This window comes from Propithecus coquereli, unplaced genomic scaffold, assembly GCF_000956105.1.
Source record: "Propithecus coquereli isolate 6110/MARCELLA unplaced genomic scaffold, Pcoq_1.0 Scaffold139, whole genome shotgun sequence".
Lineage (NCBI taxonomy): Eukaryota > Metazoa > Chordata > Mammalia > Primates > Indriidae > Propithecus > Propithecus coquereli.
The window spans coordinates 1,806,901-1,830,346 of NW_012138191.1; the positions used below are offsets into that span (position 1 = coordinate 1,806,901).

Genomic DNA, 23,446 nt, shown 5'->3' on the forward strand with positions numbered 1-23,446 from the left:
TTAAATTTTGATAGTCATCTTTTCTTATTGACATTCAATTTCTACCTACCGTATCCTTTACCAGGGAAAAAAGAAGATAGACATAAAAATATAATTATTCACCTTTCTATAATTACTGTGAGTTCAGAAATCACCAAGTAATGAAGACCAATTACTTGGACAACAAAATGGATGGCGTATGTTAAAGTTGATGTGTCATCTGGTCACGGTGGCTCATGCCTATAATCTCAGCACTTTGGAAGGCCAAGGTGGGAGGATCACTTGAGGTCAGGAGTTTGAGATCAGCCTGGGCAACATAGTGAGACCTGTCTCTACGAAAAATAAGGAAAAATCAGCTGGGGATGGTGGCACCTGCCTGTAGTTCAAGCTACTCAGAAGGCTGAGGCAGGAGGATCACTTGAGCCCAGGAGTTTGAGGGTACAGTGAGCTATGATCACACCAGTGTAATCTAGTCTGGGTGACAGAGCAAGACCCTGTCTCAAAAATAATTTTAAAAAATCAAAACAATAAAATTGGGGAGAGATTTCTATTAAAAGGCACGAGTCCTTGAGCCTCCATATTTGTAAGCATTTGAAACAAAGCCACCTCTGCCCATCCTCTATTTAGAGATGGACAATTATAGTTATTAGTTCATGGTTTTGGCCGTCATAATGAGTTATTCTGTTTGGACACCAAATCGTTGCAGTTGCATTTTTGCTAAAAACTTGTTTTCATCTTTTAGTACTTTGAGTCCAATAAAATCAGGTGTAAGGCTTGTAAATTAGTGGGTACCAGGCACATTTTATGATGGGTTTCTTAAAAATGCAGCTGGCCTATTCACATTTCAATCATTTTGTACACCTGCCATGAATTTACAGCATGATTTGAATTTAAAGGATTCAACAGCTTTGTGATGGGTTCACAAATCTAATGTTTAAGTAAATATAGCCTTTCATCTAAAAATATGGACTTATAACTATTTTTTCCATTGGGAATGGATTATTTTTGATAATGAAGTAAGAGAGAAATTAAAGAAGTATTTTAAAAACATTGTTTTGACTCATAATTTATATAAATCTAAACTATATATACTTGAAATACTCATTGAAGAAGGAAAAAACTTCTTTCTGGTATTCTGTAGGAATCCAATAAAAGAAAAGTTATTAATTATTTTATGTGTTAGAACAAGTTTTTTAAAGGCAGAGGCTTTAGAATTCTTTTAAATGATAAAAACTTAAAAAGTGCAGCTCATAAATAAAAATTAGGAGGCAAAATTCTTCTACATGCATAATTGTTGGAAAGGCCTAGAGAATTTTTCACTTCAGATTATATTTGTTTTACGTTTATAACTTTACTTTGAATTACAAACCTAATGCTTTCAATTAATCTTTTAATAGAAACTAGAAATAACATGTTTATTTAACAAATATATGCGTTCCTGCCACACACAGGCCCTGTTCTAGATACCAGTGATACAGAGGTGAATGAGGAAGACAGAGGCCTGGCTCCTTATTAAGCTTACTTTCTAGTGAAGGAGATAAATAGTAACAGAAATAAATAGGCAGATAATGTGAGATTGCAGCAAGAGCTATGAATAAAAATAAAATAGGGCAAAAATGTAGAAAATGATTGGAGCTAATTTTAAAAATACGATGGCTAGGTAAGGACTGTTTAACTAGAGTTCTTGATAAATTGAACTTTAGCAAGTCTTGGGGGAGGAGCATTCCAGGCAGAGCAAACACCATGTGCAGGTGGGAGTGTCCTTGGTGTATCTGAGGAACAATATGGCAGCCAGTAGGGTACTCAAGATAAATGGGAATGGAGCGGTAGCTAGGGACCAGACTGTGTAGGGTCTTACTGGCCATAGCAAGGAGTTTACATTTTATATGAGATATGATTGAAAGGAAGCTACTGAAAGGTTTGAGCAGGAGAATAACATGATATGATTTATATTTTAAAATAATTCCTTTGGCTACTCTGTGAAAACATTGACTGCAGGAGGTCAGAAATGGAAGCAGGTAGTCCAGAGTGAGAAGATGGTAGCTTGGACTTGTAGCGGTAGTGGTAAGTGGATGGATTTGAGGTACTAGATTTCCTGCTGGATTGGTTGTAGGATATAGTGGAAAGACAGGAAATGGAAAAGACTGAGGAGGAGCAGGTTTGGGGCAGGGGTTAAGTTTGGGACGTTAAATAGACATCCAGATAGAGATGAACTAGTGATATAAAGTTGATGGTCTTCAGTGTAGATGGTATTTGAAGCTAGGGGAAGAATTGAGATTACCTAGGGGCTGTGTGCTAGAGAGGTAGAACTGGGCACTCTATTCAGAAGAAGAAAAGAAGTTGTCACAGAGGAAAAGGAGTAGCCAGTGAGGAAAGAGGACAGGGAGAAGTAGGAGCATGTGGAAGCCAAGTGAAGAGAGGTATCTTATGTTGTACTAACTCACTGGCAAGCCACCAGGGCAGCTGCCCCATCTTGGAAACAATTTGAGTATTTACTTCATTTTTACAAAATCTAATGTCCTAAAGGAGCAGTAGAAAAACCATTGAAACGACACTGATTATTTTCTCCATGGTTAAGTCCTTTACTTGATATTTCTATATACAAATTTCCATTTGGTTACAGATCTGTGTAAGTATATTCTTTGTAGCCTTGCTACAGGAGAGCTAGTAAGGAATAATTTGAATTCTTTTCCCTGCAAGTAAAATTTAAAAAGAGGAAAATACAAGAATTTTCAAAGTGTTCATGCATACTCTTTAGCTATCAGTAAGAACATATTAACTCTTCCATCAGTATGTCTAATAAGAGATCCTTTTAGGTACTTTAAACAGAAAATAAAATTTCAGAATTATCAAGAGATTATAAGCATATTGCTTTTTTCAGCTGAGATGCACAAGTCAAGGAAAGGGCAGGCCTTAGATTAGGTTACATTACATTGCCTGTTTAATATTGCATAGATCAGGTGATGTTTCAGTTGAGTTGAATTTAGGAAATTAAATTTAATGAGTATGTACTTGAACCTTCTGTTCCATGCAGAAGGGCTTACTTGTCAAGGGCAGGAAAACAGCATCTGCTCATAGATTACCTGTTGGTGATGGTTATTTCACTGGGTTAGAGATAGACTAGACCCCTACCACAGCCAAGAATAAGCATTCTGTTTAAAACCACCAATTTAATACGAATCCAATTTAGTTTGCTATACTTCAGTTAGGGTTACATTTTTAATTTTATAATTATGAAAAGAGTCTTTCTTTTGTATTCTATGGCTAACTTTATTTCAATCTCAAAATACGTTTAGCTCTACTTTCTTTTCATTGTTTTCCTTCTGCTATTCTCTTTGGTTATAATAACTAACATTTAGTGAACATTTATTTCAGCCTATAATTATATTACACATCTACATATGTTTTAGCTTCATAACAACCCTATAAGGAACAAATTGTTTATCTCTATTTTAGAAAACTGAGGCTCAGAGATGTTTAGCAACATGCCCAAGGTAATACAGCTAATAAATAGTAGAATACACACTATAAGCTATCTTTCTCTTCTTCGTCATTAAATAATTTCTGTTGTGTTTTTTGCATATCAAAATATAATTTCCTACTATAATTTGTTTACTTTCTCTAAGCTTTTAATTCTCTTTTGCTACATATGTTTAAGGTATGTTTTCTGATAAGAAATTAAATTTATTTTTACATTCCAGATTTATACCTTTCCCATGTTGCATTACAGTCTTCATTTTAAAGTGGAAATTACCGTTACAGTAAAAAAGGCATGCAGAAATTTTGGGAGGCTTTGTGGTCAGACTTTTGTCCTTTTTATTTATAAGCTTAGGAGTATACTTGGTTTTTCCACACTTTTTGAAGTTCTTGCAGTGAAATATTTTTTCTGCTTTTTTTTTGCTTTTTTATTTATTGCCATAGCCAATGATGACTAAGAATATATGAAGGATTTTAGAGAGAAAATTTTAAAATATGCTTTGTGTTATCTAACATTTATTAGAAACCATGTTTATTCCAATAAAAATAAAATCTAAGTAGAACACTTCCAGAAGTGATGAGTAATTTATTTTGTTCATTCCATTTTAAAAGGCAATATAAATAAAATACTTCCCTAAAATCATAACTCTCCTGAAATAAAAATTTTGGGTGGTCATAAGAATCTATAGCGAGGAAAGAAGTGAGATATGAAACTGTTTGTAATAATTATTTTAAACCAAAGATGTAATAATTTTTAATCACTTAGGAATAGCAATATTTTTTTCCCTGGCAATTTATAGTTGGAATTATATACTGTGAGAGCCCTTGTTCCCCACTAGAGTGGAATTCCCAGCATCGTCAGAGGTGAAAATATCCTTAGACAGAGGTGCTTCTTACAATCCTCAGTTAACCTCATTTCAGGTCACTTGTGTTTTTGTTACTGCCAATGCAACTATTTTTTTCAATGTACAATGACAAATTTATATAATAAATGTTTCTTTTCATGACATTGACTTCAGTTAAACCTGAGTACTATTTCCTTTTAAGTATCATAGGGATGTTTTTAGAGTCCACTTGGTCTGATATGAAATAAAATAGGGAACTCTTTTTTGAGAAGACTTATCATTAATTAATAAATTATTATACTGAATATGGATTTAATTTATCAAATGGGTAAAAGCAAATTTCCCATGTCATTAAAAGTACAGCTTCAGTGTTTTGAATTGCACGTTACCAAAGAATTGTTCAAAGTAAAATTTGAGCAACTTGATGTGTATAGATATTTGATTTGTCTAGATTGTTCTTACGTGGAAAAGGCAGAGTGATGAGAAATTTTAAAATGTCATTTTTCCATGCTGGCCAGGAGGATCCTTTAGCTGTCCTTCTCTTTACTCATTTGTGGTAGCTACATAAATATATTTATTTGTAAATATTATTTATTTATAAACATTTAAAGGGCAGGGATCTGTTCTTTACTCCTAGTCTCATTCAGGTTTTTGTTGCATGCCACTTTTTCCTGATATCATTGTTCTCTGTTTATAGTTCTGATTGCGATTATTCGATTAAATTCTTTCCCTCTGCCGCTAGACTGTAAGCTCTGTGAGGATAAAAACTGTACATGTTTTTGCTCATCTATGAGTCTTGAGCAGTTGTCACAGTCCCTGGAACAAAGTAGGTGCTTAGTTAATATTTGCTAAGTAACCAAGGGTTTTATTTGTCTTTACATGCATGTAGCATAGCATTTATAAAGTACTTTGTGTTCAGTAAATGTTTTCTGAGACAGCTTGAAAAAAATATAGTTCATGTGCATATATTCCATCTGTTGACTATGTGATCTTTAGTATTTTGCATTCTTTAGTCTTCTGAAACTGATAACTGATGTAATAATACCAATAGTTTATTGAGTCCTTCATTATGTGCCAGGCCCTGTGCTGAGCTCTATTATACTGATCTAATCTAACTTCAGAATATTTAGGCTTTAATATACCTATTTTCCAGATGAGTTGACTGAGACTCAGAAAGGTTAAATAATTAAATGAGGAAGTTAGTATTTAACCCATATTATATGACTCTAAATCCTATCCTTTTACCTTCCACACACTCCCAAAGTGATGCACAAACCAGGAAATTCCAGAGTAACACATTGAAGATAACCAAGTTGTGTCAGTGATTGGAAAGTGTTAATAAAAATGAGTAAAAAATGAACTTTCTTTAATACAAAAAATAGCACATTTGACTCAATAATTGCAGTGATTTTCATGTGATTATGAAAGCAATCTCAAAGATACTTTTTCTTGGAACTTAAGTGCTTGGGCTTGACTTGTGATCTTTTTTTTGTTTATGTTTCTTGTAGGTTTGAGTGGCCGCTTCTTTGTCACCACTCTCCCAGCATTTTTTCAGTAAGTTTAAATAATCCTCTGTTCTTGCAAAGGTTAGAAATGAATAGACGTGTGCCAGGAAGTCTAAGTTGTTTTCCATGGCAGCCACTCATTCAGCTTAATGTTTGAGAGGAGAAAGACTGGTCTGCTCTGAGAATGGGAGAAGGATGCCTGGAGTGTTATGGAAAAGGAGGACATGATTTCAGCAGGGCGTAGTGGGGAGGAGTGGTCAGAGAAAATTTCTCCAATGATATCAAAGGTGGGATGATTCTTAATAGATAAGTAGGAATGGGTTAAGCTAACAAACTGAGTGGGTCTTTCCAGGTAGAGGAGACAACATACAAAAGCCCAAGAGAAAATGAGATGTTTTTTGAGAACTGTAACTCATTCTGTTTGGCTGGTTTTCAGGTACAGTTGGGCTCAGGTAGTGGCAGGGGAAAGAGAAAGGAAGGGATGGATTCCAGAGATACTTAGGAGGTGGGATCATTGGGACTTGCTGACTGATTAGTCATGGGAAGGAAAAGTCTGTGATGACTACCAACAGGCCATGTAAAACTAGTAAAAGCTCTTGCCTGCCTTCAAGATAAGGAGCCATTAGGATAAGATAAAGTTTGAAAGATAGAGGCAAAAATGGAAGAGATAGTGTGAAGTACCTATGCTAATTCCAAATGGAGAAGTTTAGGTGACAGTTTGATGTCAGGATCTAGAGCTCAGAACAAAGATCTAGATTGGCAGTACATATTGGAAATTCCTCAGTATTGAGATAGATAACACTTGAATTGTATCTAGAGAAAACATGTCCTGGGAAGAGAAGCAGGTCAAGGATTGTACCTGGGGTTGACTAAAATTAGGAAGACAGTTAGTGAGAGAACCTGAGTTGGAATGATCATAGTAGTAGAAGGAAGTCCAGAGAGCCCATGTCATAAAAGCCAACTCAAAGGAGGAAGAAAGTGGTGTTCAGTAGTGGATAATGCCAATGACAAGTGAAGGGAAAATGGCAGACAAGTGCTCCATGGCTTATGGCACTGATAGTCATTAGAGACTCCAATATGAGCAGTTTCAGTCAAGTCAATTGGACCAGAACCTGTGACTGCACTGAGTAGTGAATAACAAAGAGGAGAAAATGGCAAGTGTAGACTCTTCTGCTGGGAAACTTGATTGTGGCAGGAAGGCAAGAGGGAGGGAAGGCTGAAGGTGGATGTGAGACTAAGAGGTTTTTGTTGATTTTGAGGAGAGGGGCTTGAATAACATGAATTTGGAAATGTGGATGTAATTTTTTTACCTTCATAACAATGGCTATTTTGTTATTGTAAGAGAAGAACCAAAATAATTGTTAGCAAAAATAATGCAAAGTAACTTAGCAAAGTAAACACTGCCAAGAACTTTGTTCTTAGTCACACATTGTGCAGTGATAAAATAAATTGTTTAATGCTTTCAGTTTAGGAATTTCTGATTTGTAATAGATGAAAACTTATGCATACTTTCTGATTTATGCTTAACTATACTTTTTTCTTCATTTGAGCCAATTTAAAATTCAAGTGCAGTTCACATGTCTGACCAATAGTTATTTTGGTTTCTATTGTCTGTAACACCTGTTATTTTATTTATTTTCTACTTGTTTTTATAATTTATAGTGCAAAGGATGGGATATTCCGCCGTTACCGTGGCCCAGGAATCTTTGAAGACCTGCAAAATTATATCTTAGAGAAGAAATGGCAATCAGTTGAGCCTCTGACTGGATGGAAATCTCCAGCCTCTCTAACGTAACTTGTTAATTTTTTAACAACACGGTGTTAATTAAGAAAAAAGAGGTATCAAATTAACCACCTATGGACCTTGAAAGCCTACATTGTTCTTCATAACACTTCTGATTACCCAGACCACATATGGCCATACTTGGACCATGTGGTATTAATGGTTTTGTGACGCACAGCACATTTGTTTCAGTTAGTTTTCAGTTCACTAGGAATTAAGTAGCCAGATTTGGGTAAGCTATAGAAAGCCTCTCTTCCAGCTTTTGTGCTAAGCCACGCTGACTGTTTTCTCTTTACAAAAGATAGTATTGAATATCATTTACCATTCTTTCCTTCCTATAATTATTGCTAAAATGGAGGAGTAACTCTTGAATATAGTTCATGACAGAATTGCTGTTGCATCTTATGTAGAAAAAAAACCTATGGTGTCTTTGGTGCCTAGGAGAATACTGCCGGGGGCGACTTCGGGCCATGATGGCAAACTGTCCAACACTTCGTGAGGTAGATAAGGCCAAACCATAATAACTTTTTCCATAGTTAGTTTTAGTTTTAAATGAACTGTCATATTTGTAATTAATTTTATATTCCTATATAAAAAGGTAAGAAATATTCCTACTAAAATGAGAACAAATTATATAATATTTTAAGAATAAATCATCTAGTGGCATCTATGTTACTACCCAGGAAACTCATGGCTTACTCTAAAAGCAGCTTACTTCTGGCATTTCATTCTAAAAATGTTTGAGCACTGATTTTATACCAGATATTGTTCTAGATGTTAGGTATTCAACAGCGAATAAGACAGACAAGGTCCTTCCATTCCCCTTTGGTAACTTAAAGTAAGACAGATTAAGCAAAAAAAAAAAAAACAAAACTGAGGATACAAAGAATCATAGTCTGGAGAAGGACAGTTAACAAAACAACATACTTTACCAAGACAGGGAATGACTGGAGTCATAGACCTGCTCTAGATGGAGTGGTTAGGAGAGGTTGCTCTGAGGAGAGGCCTCTAGGTATCATCTGAAGAGTAGAAGGAACTAGCCCAGGTCAAGAGCAGGGGGAAGAATATTCCCAGGAATGGCTATAGGATGTGCATAAGCCCCAACTTGGAAAAGAGCTTGGTGTGTTCGAGGAGCAGAGTGGTGGCCAGGGTTGAGCACAATGAAAGGGAGGGGGAGTAGGCTAAGCTGAATAAGAGAGGCAGGCCCGAAGCCAGATCATGCAGGGCCTGGGGCCATGGTGAGGAGCTTGAAGGTTATCAGAGTATGGAAAAAGTTGACTCTCAGGAGAAAGGATTGGAGAGGGCAAGGGTGGATGAGGCGAGATGAGTTAGAAGGCTGGTGTAGTGTCCAACCTCAGGACCGTAGCTTGTATCAGGTGGCAGCAGTGGAGAAGGAGATAATGAGTAGATTTAAAATACGTTTTGAAGGTAGACCAAGGTGAAGGATAGGAAGGATTCACAGGTAAAATCTTCTTGGTGTCTGATTTGAGTACTTGTTAGATCTTGGTACCAGTTAATGTTTCGGGCAAGAGAAGATCCAGGGTTCTTTGTTGGATATGTTGAGTTTGAGATGCAGATTTTATAATGCTGTCAGATTGAATGTATGGAGGTGGGTCTCCATGGAAAATTCAGGAACACAAATATGAAACATATGGGCAGCATTGAAAGCCTTAGAAGTAGGGGGAATACCTAGAAAGAAGGAAAAAGAGAAGAGTGCTTGAGACTGAGCCATGAGCCACTCCCAAATTAAGAAGTTGGGTTAAGAAGGGGTCAGCAGGAGGAAACTGAAAATGAGTACCGGTGAGGCAGCATGAAAACCTGGAGTATGCCATTTTCCAGAAGCCCAGCAGGTGTTCAAGAAGGAGGGAGTGGTACCTTGTGTTCCATGTTACCAAGAAGTGAAGGAAGATCAAATATGAGACATGGACATTGAATGAAGCAAGGTGAGGTAGGTCATCATGGCCTTGACAAGTAGTGACTAGTGCAGATTTGAATGGGTTGGAGATATGGTGAAGAAGAAGCAACAGCATGTGTAGACTACCCTTTGGAGAAATTTGTCTATGAAGCTAGAGGACCATGTGAGGTCCAAGGATGCTCTTTTTAAAAGATGGAAAAGAGCAAACATGCCTATGAAATTGATCCAGCAGAGAGGGAGCAATTGTTCATGCAGGAAGAGGGGTTGGGAGAAAGAACCAAGTCATTAACAAGACAAAAGGGATGGGTTCCAAGGCACATGGGGGAGGAATTGGACTGTGGTAGGGCAGATAGAGTTTCTCTGTGGGAACAAGAGAAGGTGGGTGCAGGAGTACACCAGGCCCAGATTTGGGAGCAGGAAGATAAGCAAGATCACATAATGGCATCTGATTTTGCAGTGACATAGGAGGAGTATTTGTTAGCTGAGAGTACAGGGGGAGGAGAGGATGTGTAAGTGTTGAAGAAAAGGATGTGAGCTATTGTCTCAAAGCCTGAAAAATGCAGTAGGACTGGGCAGTATTGACAATTTGCTTCGGTTTGGGACTGTGAAGCAGTGAGAATAGTCACCGGTCATGTGATTATTTTTTTTTCCCCCAGAGACATTTAGCTGCTTAGGGTTGAAGTTTTTGCCAGGCAGGTACAATGGAGGGAGAAAGTGCCAAGGAATTGGAATGTATTTGTAGCAGAATGATTCATATCATGGCCATGGAAGCTAAGCTCTGTAAGAACAGAAGTGAAATCCAGGAATGAGGACAATATATAGCAAGAAGTGCAGGTGCAGTCCTCCTGACCTGAATTTTGTTTGTTTTGTTTTGTTTTTTCATAGTATATATGATCAGTGGTGATCTTTCTTTTCTTTTTTTAGGATGTCTGGAATGGCTGGCCTTTTTAGCATCTCTGGCAAGATATGGGTGAGTAATCTTAAATAAAACTTTATAGTTATATTTGCAGAGAGGTTTTTAAGAATAAAAATACAGCTTTTAAGCTTTGGAGCATAAGCCTTTATAAATACTTCTATAGATTCCCTTTTCTTCTTAAGCCACACAGCTACTCTCATGTGGGCTTCTCAGTGGTAATTGAATAGGGACCTGTAACTACTGTGTCAAAGTCATATTTTCTCAGACCAGTGATGAAGTCATTCCATCAAAGCAAAAGGGCTACGTGGTTTTACTTCATCTTATTTTCCCATTGGCGTATCTCCACACAGATCAAAGATTGTTTATGCCTGAAAGTGGTTCTGTATATCATGAGTTGGCAAACTACAGCGTGTGGGTGTACCGCCTATTTTTGTAAATAAGGTTTTATTGGAACACAGCAACATTCATTCATTCATTACCTATTGTCTATGACTGCTTTTGTGCTACACTGGTAGAATTGATTAGTTGCAGCAGAGACACAGAGCTGTGGCCTATAAACCTAAAATATTTACAACCTGACCTTTAAGAAGTTTGTAGACCCCCACTATATGTGATTGTATAATTTCACTGAGTTTTTTCAGTGGGTTTGAACCATTATTCAGATAAAAATGTTGAGTTATTATGTAATGTTGAATATATCCCATAATTTTTTTGTTCCTCCTCTGTGAAGGGGGGCTAAATACAACCAGATTTAACAAAATTGCTCTGGAATTAAATATAGCTCAAAATATTTTTAAAAAAATCTTAGAAGTGAGTTTTCCTACATATGTTTTCTAAGCTATGCTTTGTAGCTTATGGTATCATGTTTGGAACTTAATATTCAGGGAGTTCATGAAAACTGTTTTTCTCATGCGCAGTGATACATGTGGAGGGAAATTTAAGAACAACCTTTTATATCCCACTTTCTCAGTTATAGTATATATTCTACTTTGTGAGATAGACTATATACTATAGGTTTTTTTGGTTGGTTGTTTTGTTTTTTACAACAGTGGCTAATGGGATACTTGGATTCAGTCTTTTTTTGGCTAAAATTTAATGTTTTTTTGGCATTTGTTCATCACATTAAATAATAACTAGTATTTTCCCTTTTTCAGGATAGTTTGAGTTTCATGTAGTTTCCCTCTACTATTTTCTTATATTTGTGAGAATTTTAATCAAGGGCTGAGAATTATGAATTGGAAATTGGGAATTGAGAGTAAGGGATTCTACCTTCTGCACTATGTTGACATTGAAGGTTGACAAAGTCATGTAGCCTGAGAACTGTCTGACCTTGTCGCATTATAATGTCTATTTCAACAGGATGATTGTAATAGGGGGATCTCAGGCAGCACAGACAGCAAGATCTTAGCACAGAACCTATGATAAGTGCAGATCAAGAGATGAATTTGTTCTTCAGGTTAAGGAAAGCCTAGATGGAAATTGATCACAGCCTTCATTGATTGTTAAAGAGAAGTTTTACTTTCAAAGACAGTATTACAGAAGATATATCATTGCTCTGACCTCATATAGCTTGTCATTTAGCATTTAGATAAATAAGAGTTTAAATTAGAAGTTATAGTTTTTCATTATGTGATGCAAATGATTACAAAGTGTGACATTTAGGGTGTGTCAGGGCCAGGAGTGGGTGTTTTATCTTTGTGTACACAGTACCCAGCCATGGGTAGCACATACGGATGCTGTGTGGATGCATTGAACTGCAAAGAAAGAGCCATGTGGAGAATAGAATATGACCCATTTCTGAATAACTAATTAAGATGTTCTTTTTAATGATGACAAGTAGAATATATATGGTATGTGAATATATATTTATAATTTATTTCCAGATAAAGGAATGATAAAAAGGAACCAAATATAGATCATTTTATAAGACAAACTATAAAATTTGACACACAAGTAATTACATCTTATATTTTGTAAGGTCAGCTTTGTCTAGTATTAATACCATAATTTTCCGTTTTGTTTAGCATTTGTCTAGAATATTTTTTTCCATGTTAAACCTTCTTGTTGTTATGTTTTAAGAGAGTTTTGTAAAAGGCATGTAGCAAGAAGTAATTCTTTCAACTGATGAATTTAATCCATTTATATTTATTGGAACCACTAATACATTTGTTCTGACTGTAGATAGTGTTTGTGTATGTGTGTGTGTGTGAAGGGGGGCACGGGAGAGGTACATAAAAGAACATAAATGATAGATTTGTAGATTATTTTGATCTCCTTGTACGTATGTACAGTACCTTAATAATCTGTAGTAGAAATCTGCTATTGCCATCTGTATCAGCATCTAGCCTCCCCAAACCTCTTGACATTTCTTTTATTCTTAGAAATAAGTCCCCATCCTTTTATCAAATATATTGATAGGGCTCTTACCACCTGTGTTTCTAGAATCTGGCTCTTGTCCTCTTATTCATAAAGTTTATGATTTCTGGCCTGGTGAGATCCAGTTCTTGGCTACCCATCAGGTCTCTGGTTCCCACTTCAGCCTCTAGGAACAGTCTTGCTTTGTTGCTCTTGTGGAGCCACTTACTGAACCAATCCTCCTAGCTAACTACCCTGCTTACTCAGTTCGCTCATTTAGCTGGCTCTTCCTTTTGTCTGGAATCCTCAAATCAGTGTTGACTGTATAACTGTGGGGCATATAATCTGTTTTTAACTCATGCCTAGATAATATAAAACTGCAGTGCAACTATATTAACAACAAACAGAAGAAATACTGCACATGGTGAGAGACAGACAGACAGACAGATACTGGGGGTGGGGTGGGGATAGAACCAAAAGAGTATAAAGTGTCAGAGAAAGAAGATGAAGAGATGAATGGAGGATGTAGAATGGCTAATGGCAGGATTTTTGATACCTATTCACAGTCTATTTTACCCTATGGAGATTTTGTGGGTACATAGACAGAAGTCGGTCTTTCTTCAGCAACAATTTCCCCTGCATGGGTGACTGGTTACATACAAGTATTTCCACAGGGAAAGATAAAACAAGTACGTATAGTGCTAATATTTGTGTGGCGTTTTCCTATGTATTAATATATAGGAAAATGGGTAGAGAGAGATCAACAGTAGTTTTCTCTGATATTGGAATTATGGCTGATTTTTTAAAAACCTTTTATCTTTTTCTGTAATTTCTAATTTTTCTGTGATGACAACAATTAAAACAATAGCAGTATCTAGAAGATCAGAGCCTACTGAACTAGTGATTCCTTAAAGTCCTTGAGTTTCTGCCTGAGGAGTGAAGCCAACTTGCCAGATCTGAAATTCTGGAGGTAAAAGCTGGTCCTTAGTATTCTTGGATCTTCGGTGATGAGACATCCACATAGCTGAATTGCTTTGAACTCAGGAGTTATGTTTGGTCTAAGGTATCATGCCTATCAGGTGACATTTTAGTGCATTTTCAGTAAACAGTAGGATAATTCCTTATAATGAGCACATATAATACTGAACAAGGATCAGTATTTTCTACAAGTAAAAACTGTCACTTTGCCTGGCAATCAAAGGAACAGAAACACAAAAATCTAAAACTGAATTAGATTTGTTTTAATTAGTTATTCCTTTGGAAACATATATATGTATGTATGTGTTTATACATATATATATATGTATAATATATATACATATATATATGTGTATATATTATATTTATATTTATATATATATATATGAAACAACAAATACCTAGTACCACAAATACTAACATTCTAAATGGCTCCAAAACCATTGTGGACTCAGAAAAAGTGAACAGATAAAGATTTATGCCTGCAGTTTTGAAAATAGAGCTTGACTAATGGGTCTTTAGTAATAATTACCTAAAAGACCACAAGATGGCAGGGTTTCTTTAAGAAACTCAGTTAAATCCCCTAAAGAGTAAGTTGATACAAGAAAATTGAAGTAGAGTTTATTAAAATAACAAGATGTTTTGAAAGTACTAAGAAGTGTTTCACTCAGAATACAATGATTCAAAAGCAAATAATTTAATGAAAACTTAAAAATAGAAAGTGTCTTGAAGGTTGCTTTAATTATTTTACAGAAAGTGTATAAGACACTGTGCAGAAGAACACTTAAAACTGCATATTATTCATCCCCAAACCGTACATTATTCATGCCAACCATTTGAGTAAGGTAAATCACCAGATCCTTATAAAGTAAGTTCCAGAATGCACTGAGGCAGACTGGCTTTCAACATCTTCTAATTCTTTGACATATTTCAAGGTTTAATCCTGATGATATTACTGAGTCATCAAGAAAAGCATAAACTGTGTTTAATACACAGTGTTTTCTAAAGTAGGGAATTGTACAATAGATTTAGAACTTCAATGAAAAAAAGTTGAAAGAAAAAAACCTTTGAAAACCCAAAAAACCCTTTTAACCTACTGGGTTGTAAAATACTAGGTTACGCTTAACAAAAACAATTTCCTGGCTGAGCAAAGACTAATATTAATGCTATCAACAGAGGACAGATGACAGTTTTACAAATCAAGAATTTGTTTGTATTTCCTGTGAATACTCCATGCATTTGATACATCTTTTCTTTATTCAACGAATATTGAATACTTGGATTACATGTGTCAGTGTTGAAAATACTTGCGCAGTCTTTACAGTTATCTCTTCTGCTAAGTAAGAAATTGTAGAGAGAGATCTTAGATTATTCTAGATCAGTTAACAAGCTTTTTTGCTTATTTATTTATCATTCAAAATTAAGCCAGAGGGGCCAGGTGCAGTGACTCAGACCTGTAATCTAAGCTACTTGGGAGGCTGAGGCAGGAGGATCTCTTGAGCCCAGAAGTTTGAGACCAGCCTGGAGATATAAGAAGACCCTGCCTCAAGAATTAAGCCAGAATGAAATATATTATTTAACTGCACGAATTACATAAACTAAGAAACTAGTAAGAATTATTTAGATTTTGAGAAATATGAAAATAAAATGAAAACTTCAACTCATTTTCATTAACCTTATTGGTTTTAGGCAAGAAATTCAGTCATTATCTCTTCTTGCTGGTAATATTTAATTTGAAGCCATCTCATCCTGTGTCCAGTAATTGTTTGGATTATAGTTAATGGCTATTTTTTGAAGCCGTATGAGTCTAAAACAGCTCACTAAATCCTTCCTCATGGGGAAGCATGGCTCCTGCAACTCTACATCTAAGTGGCTTTGACTTTAAGCCAGCAGGTTCATATGTACAATTGCTGTTTGATTTAGTATGTGAATACTTTCTAGCTAAGATTGTTCCTTTTCACTCATTTTTAAAGTGTTTGTCATCAAATGGAGTCCAGAGGAACAGTGAACAGTAAGCATGGAGGGATGTTCACTCTTCTCAAAGACTGATGAAATCTCATTTGCTCATAATACATTAGCAAGAAAAACTATTTCTGCTGTCTAATGTTACATTTTATGTTTTCTGATAATTCAGTAAACTTTTTTAAGGATGGATAGATGTAGAGCCAAGAGAATCTGATTAGAAAAAGGAGGCATTCTAAATTGTTAGTGTTCTGTGAATAGGAATTAGGTTTTAGTTGAAAATTGATAAAGGCCAAAGAAATTTAATTTGTTTATATATGCCATATTATGAGTAAACATTGAGATATATATAATTATTAGGAGAAGGGGACCAAAAAAATCTATCATAATGGAAAAGAGGACTAGCAAAACAATTCTATCAGATTTCTGTCCAGATCATGAACTCTGAGGAAGTAACTCTTACTAGATATGACCTTGATTATTATTTTCATTAAATTTGACTTATTCTTTAGGAATCATTTTAGATATATAAGCCTTTTGGGGAACTTATATATGTAGAGATGATTTGCAGATTTGAGTTATAGCTAGAGAAGGAGATTCAAATGTTACATTTGAATTTCATTACAAGCAAATATTTTTGTTTTCTTCTGATTACAGCATCTTCACAACTATTTCACAGGGACCCTTGGAATTCCTGCTTGGTGTTCTTATGTCTTTTTCGTCATAGCCACCTTGGTTTTGGGCCTTTTCATGGGTCTGGTAAGAGATAACCAATCTTTTTGCCTATCTTTAAAGCAAAATGGATTTCATGGAAAACTAAAAGGCAGCCAAGAAAGAAAAAACACATGAACAAATATTCTTTTGCGTGTAATCTAAGCAGTTAAATCACATTTGCTTGTTTGATACTGCTTTCAATTGTAATGTGAGATATAATGGAAAATTCATTAAATTATTGTCCCCTAATATGGTCCTTGCATATTCTGAAGATATGTACAGCCCAGAATGTAGTGATGAAAAAATAAATAGAGACACTACTTGAATTGACAGTTTCCAAGACAACTGAATCAGCTGTGATTTTACACCTTGCCTACTTGATTAGAACACTGTGGTGACAAGGCCAAAGTTTTGAATTTGTTCTTTTGGGTAGATGCAAGATATTTTTCTCGTTCATGTCCTCCAATTGAACCTCTAATCCTGACTAGCTGCTTATACATACACTCTGGTTTTCTCGAGGTGGATTTCGTAAGATAATGTAGATAAAACAACATAGTCATTACTGTGGAAAAAACATTTAAGAATCACAGCACATCATCATGTCTTCTTTGGGAATGAAAATCAGTATCCAGTATGTGTCTGTCCATTTTATCCCTAGTTGTTTTAGATGAGAGTTGGAATAATACATTTATTTACATAACTATATAGGCAACTATAAATGTTTTAGCATATTTTAATGTTATAAAGAATTTTTTGTCTTTCTTTTAACCTTCTCTTGATCAATTTGAATACATTTTAAACTGCTATTAGGATAAGAAGTTACTAATCACAGAGCTCCTAAACACCATATGGTAGGAATAATTGATAATTACTCAAAATTTATATAAAAAAACAAACTTTTAAGTAAGATTATCTTAAAGTTCCTTTATAAGAAGTTGGGAAGATAACTTTATTTAGCAAAACAATAATAATAAGTTTAAGTGATGCGTATGGTAATTACCCCGATTTGATTGTTACACTGTGTATACATGCATTGGAATGTCACACTGTACCCCATAAATATACCCACTTACAGAAATATACAGTTATTATGTGTCAATTATAAATAAAAAATAAGAAAAATTGTAAAAAACATTCCGTCCTGTGAATAGCTAGTAAACATGTGACTGTCACATTAAAAATGTAAGGTTTTCAACCTCAGCCTTTTCGGATGGAAATGTTTTTTTCTCTTTGCTGTTCAAATTAGAGCTTGTTTTTCCCCAACCCACAGAAGCTCCCTGCATCTCATTGCTCCACCTCCTGGTCTCCTCAACCTGGCATTTAGGGCTTTCTCTGGATCCAAGAGCCCCCATGGTGATCCAACTTGGTGTAGCTTTAGCACCCAGGCAGCTGGTGCTACCCATCCTTTCCTGACTGTGCGCAGGGCCTTAAATGTCTCTTCCTTGAAACAAACTGCCACGCTTGATCCTTCCCCACCCCACCGTTGGTTGTAACATTCCTAAAATGTCCTTCTACTTAATGAGGGTCACCCATTGGAGAGGAGCACCTCATGTACAGAGTAGTTGTGTTTGTCCAGAAAAGTGTTTTTTAAAAAGACTTGTTTTAGACTTGGCTGATAATGTCTATTTTCTTATACCTGATTGATTCATCTATTCAGAGTGAGCTCTCTCTAGACTTTTGACTTTGTGATCCCCATTCTAAATTAATATTTTTCTGTATTATGCCACATTTGAAAAGTAGGCAATTCTTAATTATATCCTTGTCTTTGTTGAAGATTTTTGACCAGCTGCTAGTTATTTGTCTGAGAATATCTGGTTATAGAAGCAAGACCTAATTTTGGGGCCCTTTGGTAATAACTGTCCTATCTACTCACTGTAAAATCGTTTTTTTCCCCTTCAGGTCTTGGTGATAATATCAGAATGTTTCTATGTGCCACTTCCAAGGCATTTATCGGAACGTTCTGGTAAGTATGATAAGCTCATGCGACGTAGAATATTTTTGGAATTCTATGATGTGCCCTTTTGTCCTCATGTAGATAGTGGATTTTCCCTCTGATTTGCTAGCTGACCAAACCATCACCACTCCCAAATTCCTTAAAATATATTCTGTAGGTAGTAGGTAGATTTGAACAAAAATATTTTTTTCCTCTCTTAAATTAGGTAATATTTCATTCTGGCAGTTGTTTTTTCCCTTTAGGCTTGTGCTCTTCATTAATCGGGAATGTCATTTCCTTCATTCAAACTAGAACTAGAAGAGAGGGAAGGAGACTCACATGTACCAGTTCCTCTCCTGAGCCTTTTAAAAGCAGTTTCTGCAAATCCTCACACTGTTTGACACTGTTTCTGGGACCAAGTGGCCCTGGATTCTTGTGTCTTTATTCCTGACTCTTTCTGAGACTGCATAAGGACTTTTATGAGACTTTGTAATTATTGAATTTTATGTGGGAGTTCTCATATTTCTTTTTAGTTCTTGAAGTTTTTGAGGCTTTGAGATTTCCATAGATTATTAGAAAATATATTATGATCCTTAGAATTCTTAAAAATGACAGAAACCCAGTATAAAGCATCTTCGGGGAAAAAAATGAAAATTTATTAGCTCACATACCTAAAAAGTCCATAGATGTTCCAGCTTCAAGCGCAACCCAAGTGATGTTAGAGTTCTGCTCCATGTGGCTCATTCAGTGGCTGTCCACAGTCCCAACTCACAGTTTCTCTGTTTAACAGTCCTCGAAGAGAGGCTTTTCCTCCTTACCCTGGCCTAGAACGCCTGGGGAGTACTTGGATTGGCTCAGCTTGTCTCATTTCTGAACCAATTGCCATGCCCGGTGGGGGTCACTGAGCCTTCTACAAGGTACAAAATACAGAGCATGAAGGAACTTTTGCTGTCCCTGCCTACATGCTCTGCCAAAGTCCACGTGGTCAGTGAGATTTCCAGAGAGGGGCGGAGAAGCCCTGGATGGGGCTAGGATGCCAGTTGGAGACTCTGTCCTGCGTGATAGCACGGCTCCAACGTGGAAAAACTTTCACTTCCCCCGTTTTTTCATTTCATAGCTGAACATATTCAAGTGATTACGAATTACCATTGTTTATTCAGAGGATGTTCCCCTCTCCTCCCTCCACAGAGCAGAATCAGAGGTCAGAGGAGGCTCAAAGGGCTGAACAGTTGCGGGATGCAGAGGAGGAAAAAGATGACTCGAATGAAGACGAAAACAAGGACAGCCTTGTAGATGATGAAGAAGAGAAAGAAGACCTTGGTGATGATGATGAAGTAGAGGAAGAAGAGGAAGAAGACAACCTGGCTTCTGGGGTGGATGAGGAGAGGAGTGATGCCAATGACCAGGGACCCCCGAGAGAGGGCAGTGCGGCCCAGGGGGAAGGGGAACCTGAGGAGACTGAAGAAGACATCACTGAGCAGCCCCGTTCAGCTGACGCAGAGCAGGGGGAGGACTCGTTGAGGCAGCGCAAAAGTCAGCATGCTGATGAGGGACCGCAGGTTTAATGACGTTGTTTCCAAGAATACAGACCAAAAGAATATGTCAGCTTCCCTCTGGTCTGCAGTCTAAACCAAACTCTTAATTTTTTCTAAATAAGCAAGCTTCTCTCTTAAAAGATGATCTCTAGTCATGTGGTCTCATGACAGTAAGCCTCGTGTATGCTAAGGAGAATCTTTCAGGTATGACAATCATGATACGGAAAGACAAACACGATGGTGATGTCAGGATCTGTTCATAGACTTGGGATGGGAATGAGTTCACTTACTTGGGGCTAGAGAGTCTTGACCAGTGGAGGCCACCCCCAGCCCTCATTAGCCCCTTCTAGAGACAAGGCCACAGGCCCCATAAAATGAAAACAAAGGAGCCTTGGCTCTGAGCATCCTCACTGTGCAGCAGAAGTCTTGCTTCCTTGTCTTGTGTTGTTATTTTCGTCAAATTGCGGGAAACATCAGGCACCATAGTGCACGAACACTTTTAGAGATAGAAATTGGCAGGGCCCTGGATTTAGAAAAGAGCTCTGAAATCATCCCAGACTTCTAAATCTCCTTTGTGATATTTTTCTCCTTACCTTTAATTTTTTCAACTCTTTCACCCTGGGCCTGCAGGCTCCCCACACTCTGCACAGTTGTTCCTTGGTGAGAGAGAACTTAGCAGCCAGCTTTACATCAACCATGTTTATTCTGACTTAAGGGTTTAGATAATCAGTAACCACAACCCAAGAAATTATGACTGCCAAGCATCTTGAACGAAATGTTGTAACCGTAAGAGATTCAAAAGGAAGTAGGGATTTTACAGGACAGATCTTTTATATTTTTTGGCTAAAATGTAGTAGTTTTTTTCAAAAAGTTTCTTTAGCAATATCCTTTTTGAAGCCAGAAGCCCTCTAAGTCTTGCCAGTACAAGGTAGTCTTGTGAAGAAAACTTGAATACTGTGTTGTTTTGTTTCCATCTCAAGGGGTTCCCTGGTTCTTGAACCACTTTAATAATAACTGGAAAACCATTTCTGGTTTTCCTTCAGTGATGTGCTTTTGGTGAAAGAATTAATGAAAGTCAATATCTGGAAATGAAAGATTTGATTTTGTTTCCATCTTTCATAATCTAAAGAATTATATCTTTATAAATCTCTCAATACTCAATCAACTATAAGTATCTAGGGAGCCCAGTTTCTTTTAAAAATCCATCCATCTACTTCTCTCTTACCTGATTTATGTCTCAGAATAAATTCATGAAGTTAGATTCCAGGCATCTGAAAGACGCCCAGAGTTGATTCTATGCCCCTTGGGTCCAGGAAAAATAATGAGTACAAGTATATAAAATTCTAAAAGTTTCTGTCATCTTTAAAAAGGAATATGCAGTATGTTTCTATCTGGCTATTTAGATAACCCTTTCCTTGTATTCACCGTGAACATGGGGCTCACTGGTGAGGAGAGGTTCTGAAACTCTCTGCCCTCCTGTGGTTGAATGAGACACTATTGCAAACCTTGCACAAAGGAGGTTATTCTTCTGACAGTATCGATTCTTAGAAACAGTTATTTTTCATCTTTCCAACTCAGTTACTTAATAGTCTCCTTGCCCAGCACAGTGAAGTTTGTTAAGAATCACCAGTTATTGTGCTGTTCATTCAGCAGTGCAACCTCAAGGTTGAGTACATCACAGAACTGATGGCCTGTGCAGAACCTTGACAGGTACCCATTTCTGCCCCTCCCGCCACGTCAGTCTCTGACACAGCCTCACCCAAAGTGCCACAGTTCTGGTCCTGGCACTTCCATCTCCCTGATGCCAGGAATCTTCTCTGGATCAGAGCTGAGCTGGGCCTTCCCTCCTGTCCCTGGGTTTCTTTCTCTCATAGTCACCTGAAACAAAGTTTTCAGAGAACAGTAAGTTCAAGTTCTGAGGTACAGAGTAAGAAAGGTTTTATAGTTTAGTTTTTCTGTATAATTATCTCCTCCAAAATTGAAATATTCTTATAGTGGAGTATTTTTAGTGGAGTATTTGACTAGAGGGGAAGGCATGCAGAAATACAATCTACCTTGGATTTTCTAAATGTAAGACCAGTTTCCAACTGGACTCCAAATAGTATGAGCATTCCACATCTGAAAGTCTGAAGTCCCAAATGTTCCAAAATATGGACCTTTTTGAGTGCTGTGATGGCTCAAGTGGAAAATTTCACATCGGACCTCATGTGACAAGTTGCAGTAAAAACACAGTCAAAATTTTGTTTCATATGCAAGATTATTAAAATCTTGTATAAAATTACCTCCAGGCTATAGGTATAAGGTGTATATGAAACATAAATGAATTTCATGTTTAGACATGGATCCTATGCTCAAGATATCTCATTATGTATTCTCATATGTACATATATTCCAAAATCCAAAAAAATCTGAAACATCTCTGGTTCTAAGCATTTCGGTTAAGACATGCTCAACCTGTATCTAATTATGTAATAAGAAAAATGCATTTTCTTTCTCAGCAATACTTTAAAAAAATTGGAGGGTGAGGCAAAAAACATCTTAGAGAAGAGGACCCGTTAAAAGTTTAAGTATGTGTCTATGGGAACCATTTTTCCCTGATTTTCCCTTTTTTAACATCCTGGCGAATGATGGGTTATTTTTTACCAGTCAGCCTGATAAGTGCACATCTGATTTAACTTGTTTCCACTTGAAGGCTTTGGATTTGTTTTCAATACTGAACAAATATAAAACTGAAGGAAAAAAATCAACCTAAAGTAATTTAAACTTGAAATTAGATCAACATTTCAGTAAGACTTTGGAGATTTTTCCTGTAGGTAATATATTTAATCTAGAAGGCAAGTGCTTGGAAACATGCTTGTGATTTAAAAAAAAAAAAAAAATCAGGCTTCCCTCTATTGCAATACCAGATATTTAATTACAGAATAGTAGTTTATATGAATTAAAATTAAGAGAATGAAATGAAAGTAACTGGATTTTGGAGTGGGGATGTGCAGTGCTTTATGTGTGGGTCGTTGGAGCAGGTGCCTTTTCTTTGATTAGAAGGAAAATTTGAAAGTTCCGATTACATTTTTATTTTTTTATTGTTCATCTCTTGCTATATCTGCTAAACTGGTTCAGCTTGCTTAGAGATCTCCTATGGAAGCAACATACCGGCAGTCCCACCTCTTTCTTTCCCTTCGAAGCATAATCGTTGGATGGGGTGGGAGAGAGGGCCTTTGGCGCTCACAGGGTCTTGCACTGCATGGGCACGTACTTACAGTCTCACCTTGCGCACAGGAGCCCTGTCTGTTAGCCACAGGCCTCTTGAACTGCTTAAATTCAAAATAACTACTGTAGTAAATAAAGTAAATAAGCTTCAACTGGGTTGGCTTTTGACAGCGGAGAAAGCCACATTTTGACTTTTTATGGTCAAAACCTTTGTTGCTAGCTATGATTTTGCAACATGATTTGGGTATATTTCAGTCTACAGAAGCTGAATCTTGTAACACCTCCAGGGTAGATGATAAAAATGATTTTTAAGGCGAGTACTTACCGTGTGACTTTGTATTA

At 36.6% G+C, this 23,446-nt stretch overlaps 1 protein-coding gene across 1 annotated transcript in view; it reads left to right on the top strand.

Moving 5' to 3' along the window:
• The window catches only part of TMX4 (thioredoxin-related transmembrane protein 4), a 33,646-nt gene extending 12,478 nt beyond the window's left edge, over positions 1-21,168 (top strand). Inside the window, exons 3-8 of the mRNA XM_012639305.1 lie at positions 5,810-5,855; positions 7,469-7,597; positions 10,429-10,474; positions 16,373-16,474; positions 18,329-18,392; positions 19,551-21,168. Of these exons, the coding sequence (XP_012494759.1) occupies positions 5,810-5,855; positions 7,469-7,597; positions 10,429-10,474; positions 16,373-16,474; positions 18,329-18,392; positions 19,551-19,927 (764 nt within the window). The 3' untranslated portion in view covers positions 19,928-21,168. The remainder of the gene's footprint in view (positions 1-5,809; positions 5,856-7,468; positions 7,598-10,428; positions 10,475-16,372; positions 16,475-18,328; positions 18,393-19,550) is intronic.
• The last annotated feature ends 2,278 nt before the right edge of the window (positions 21,169-23,446 follow it).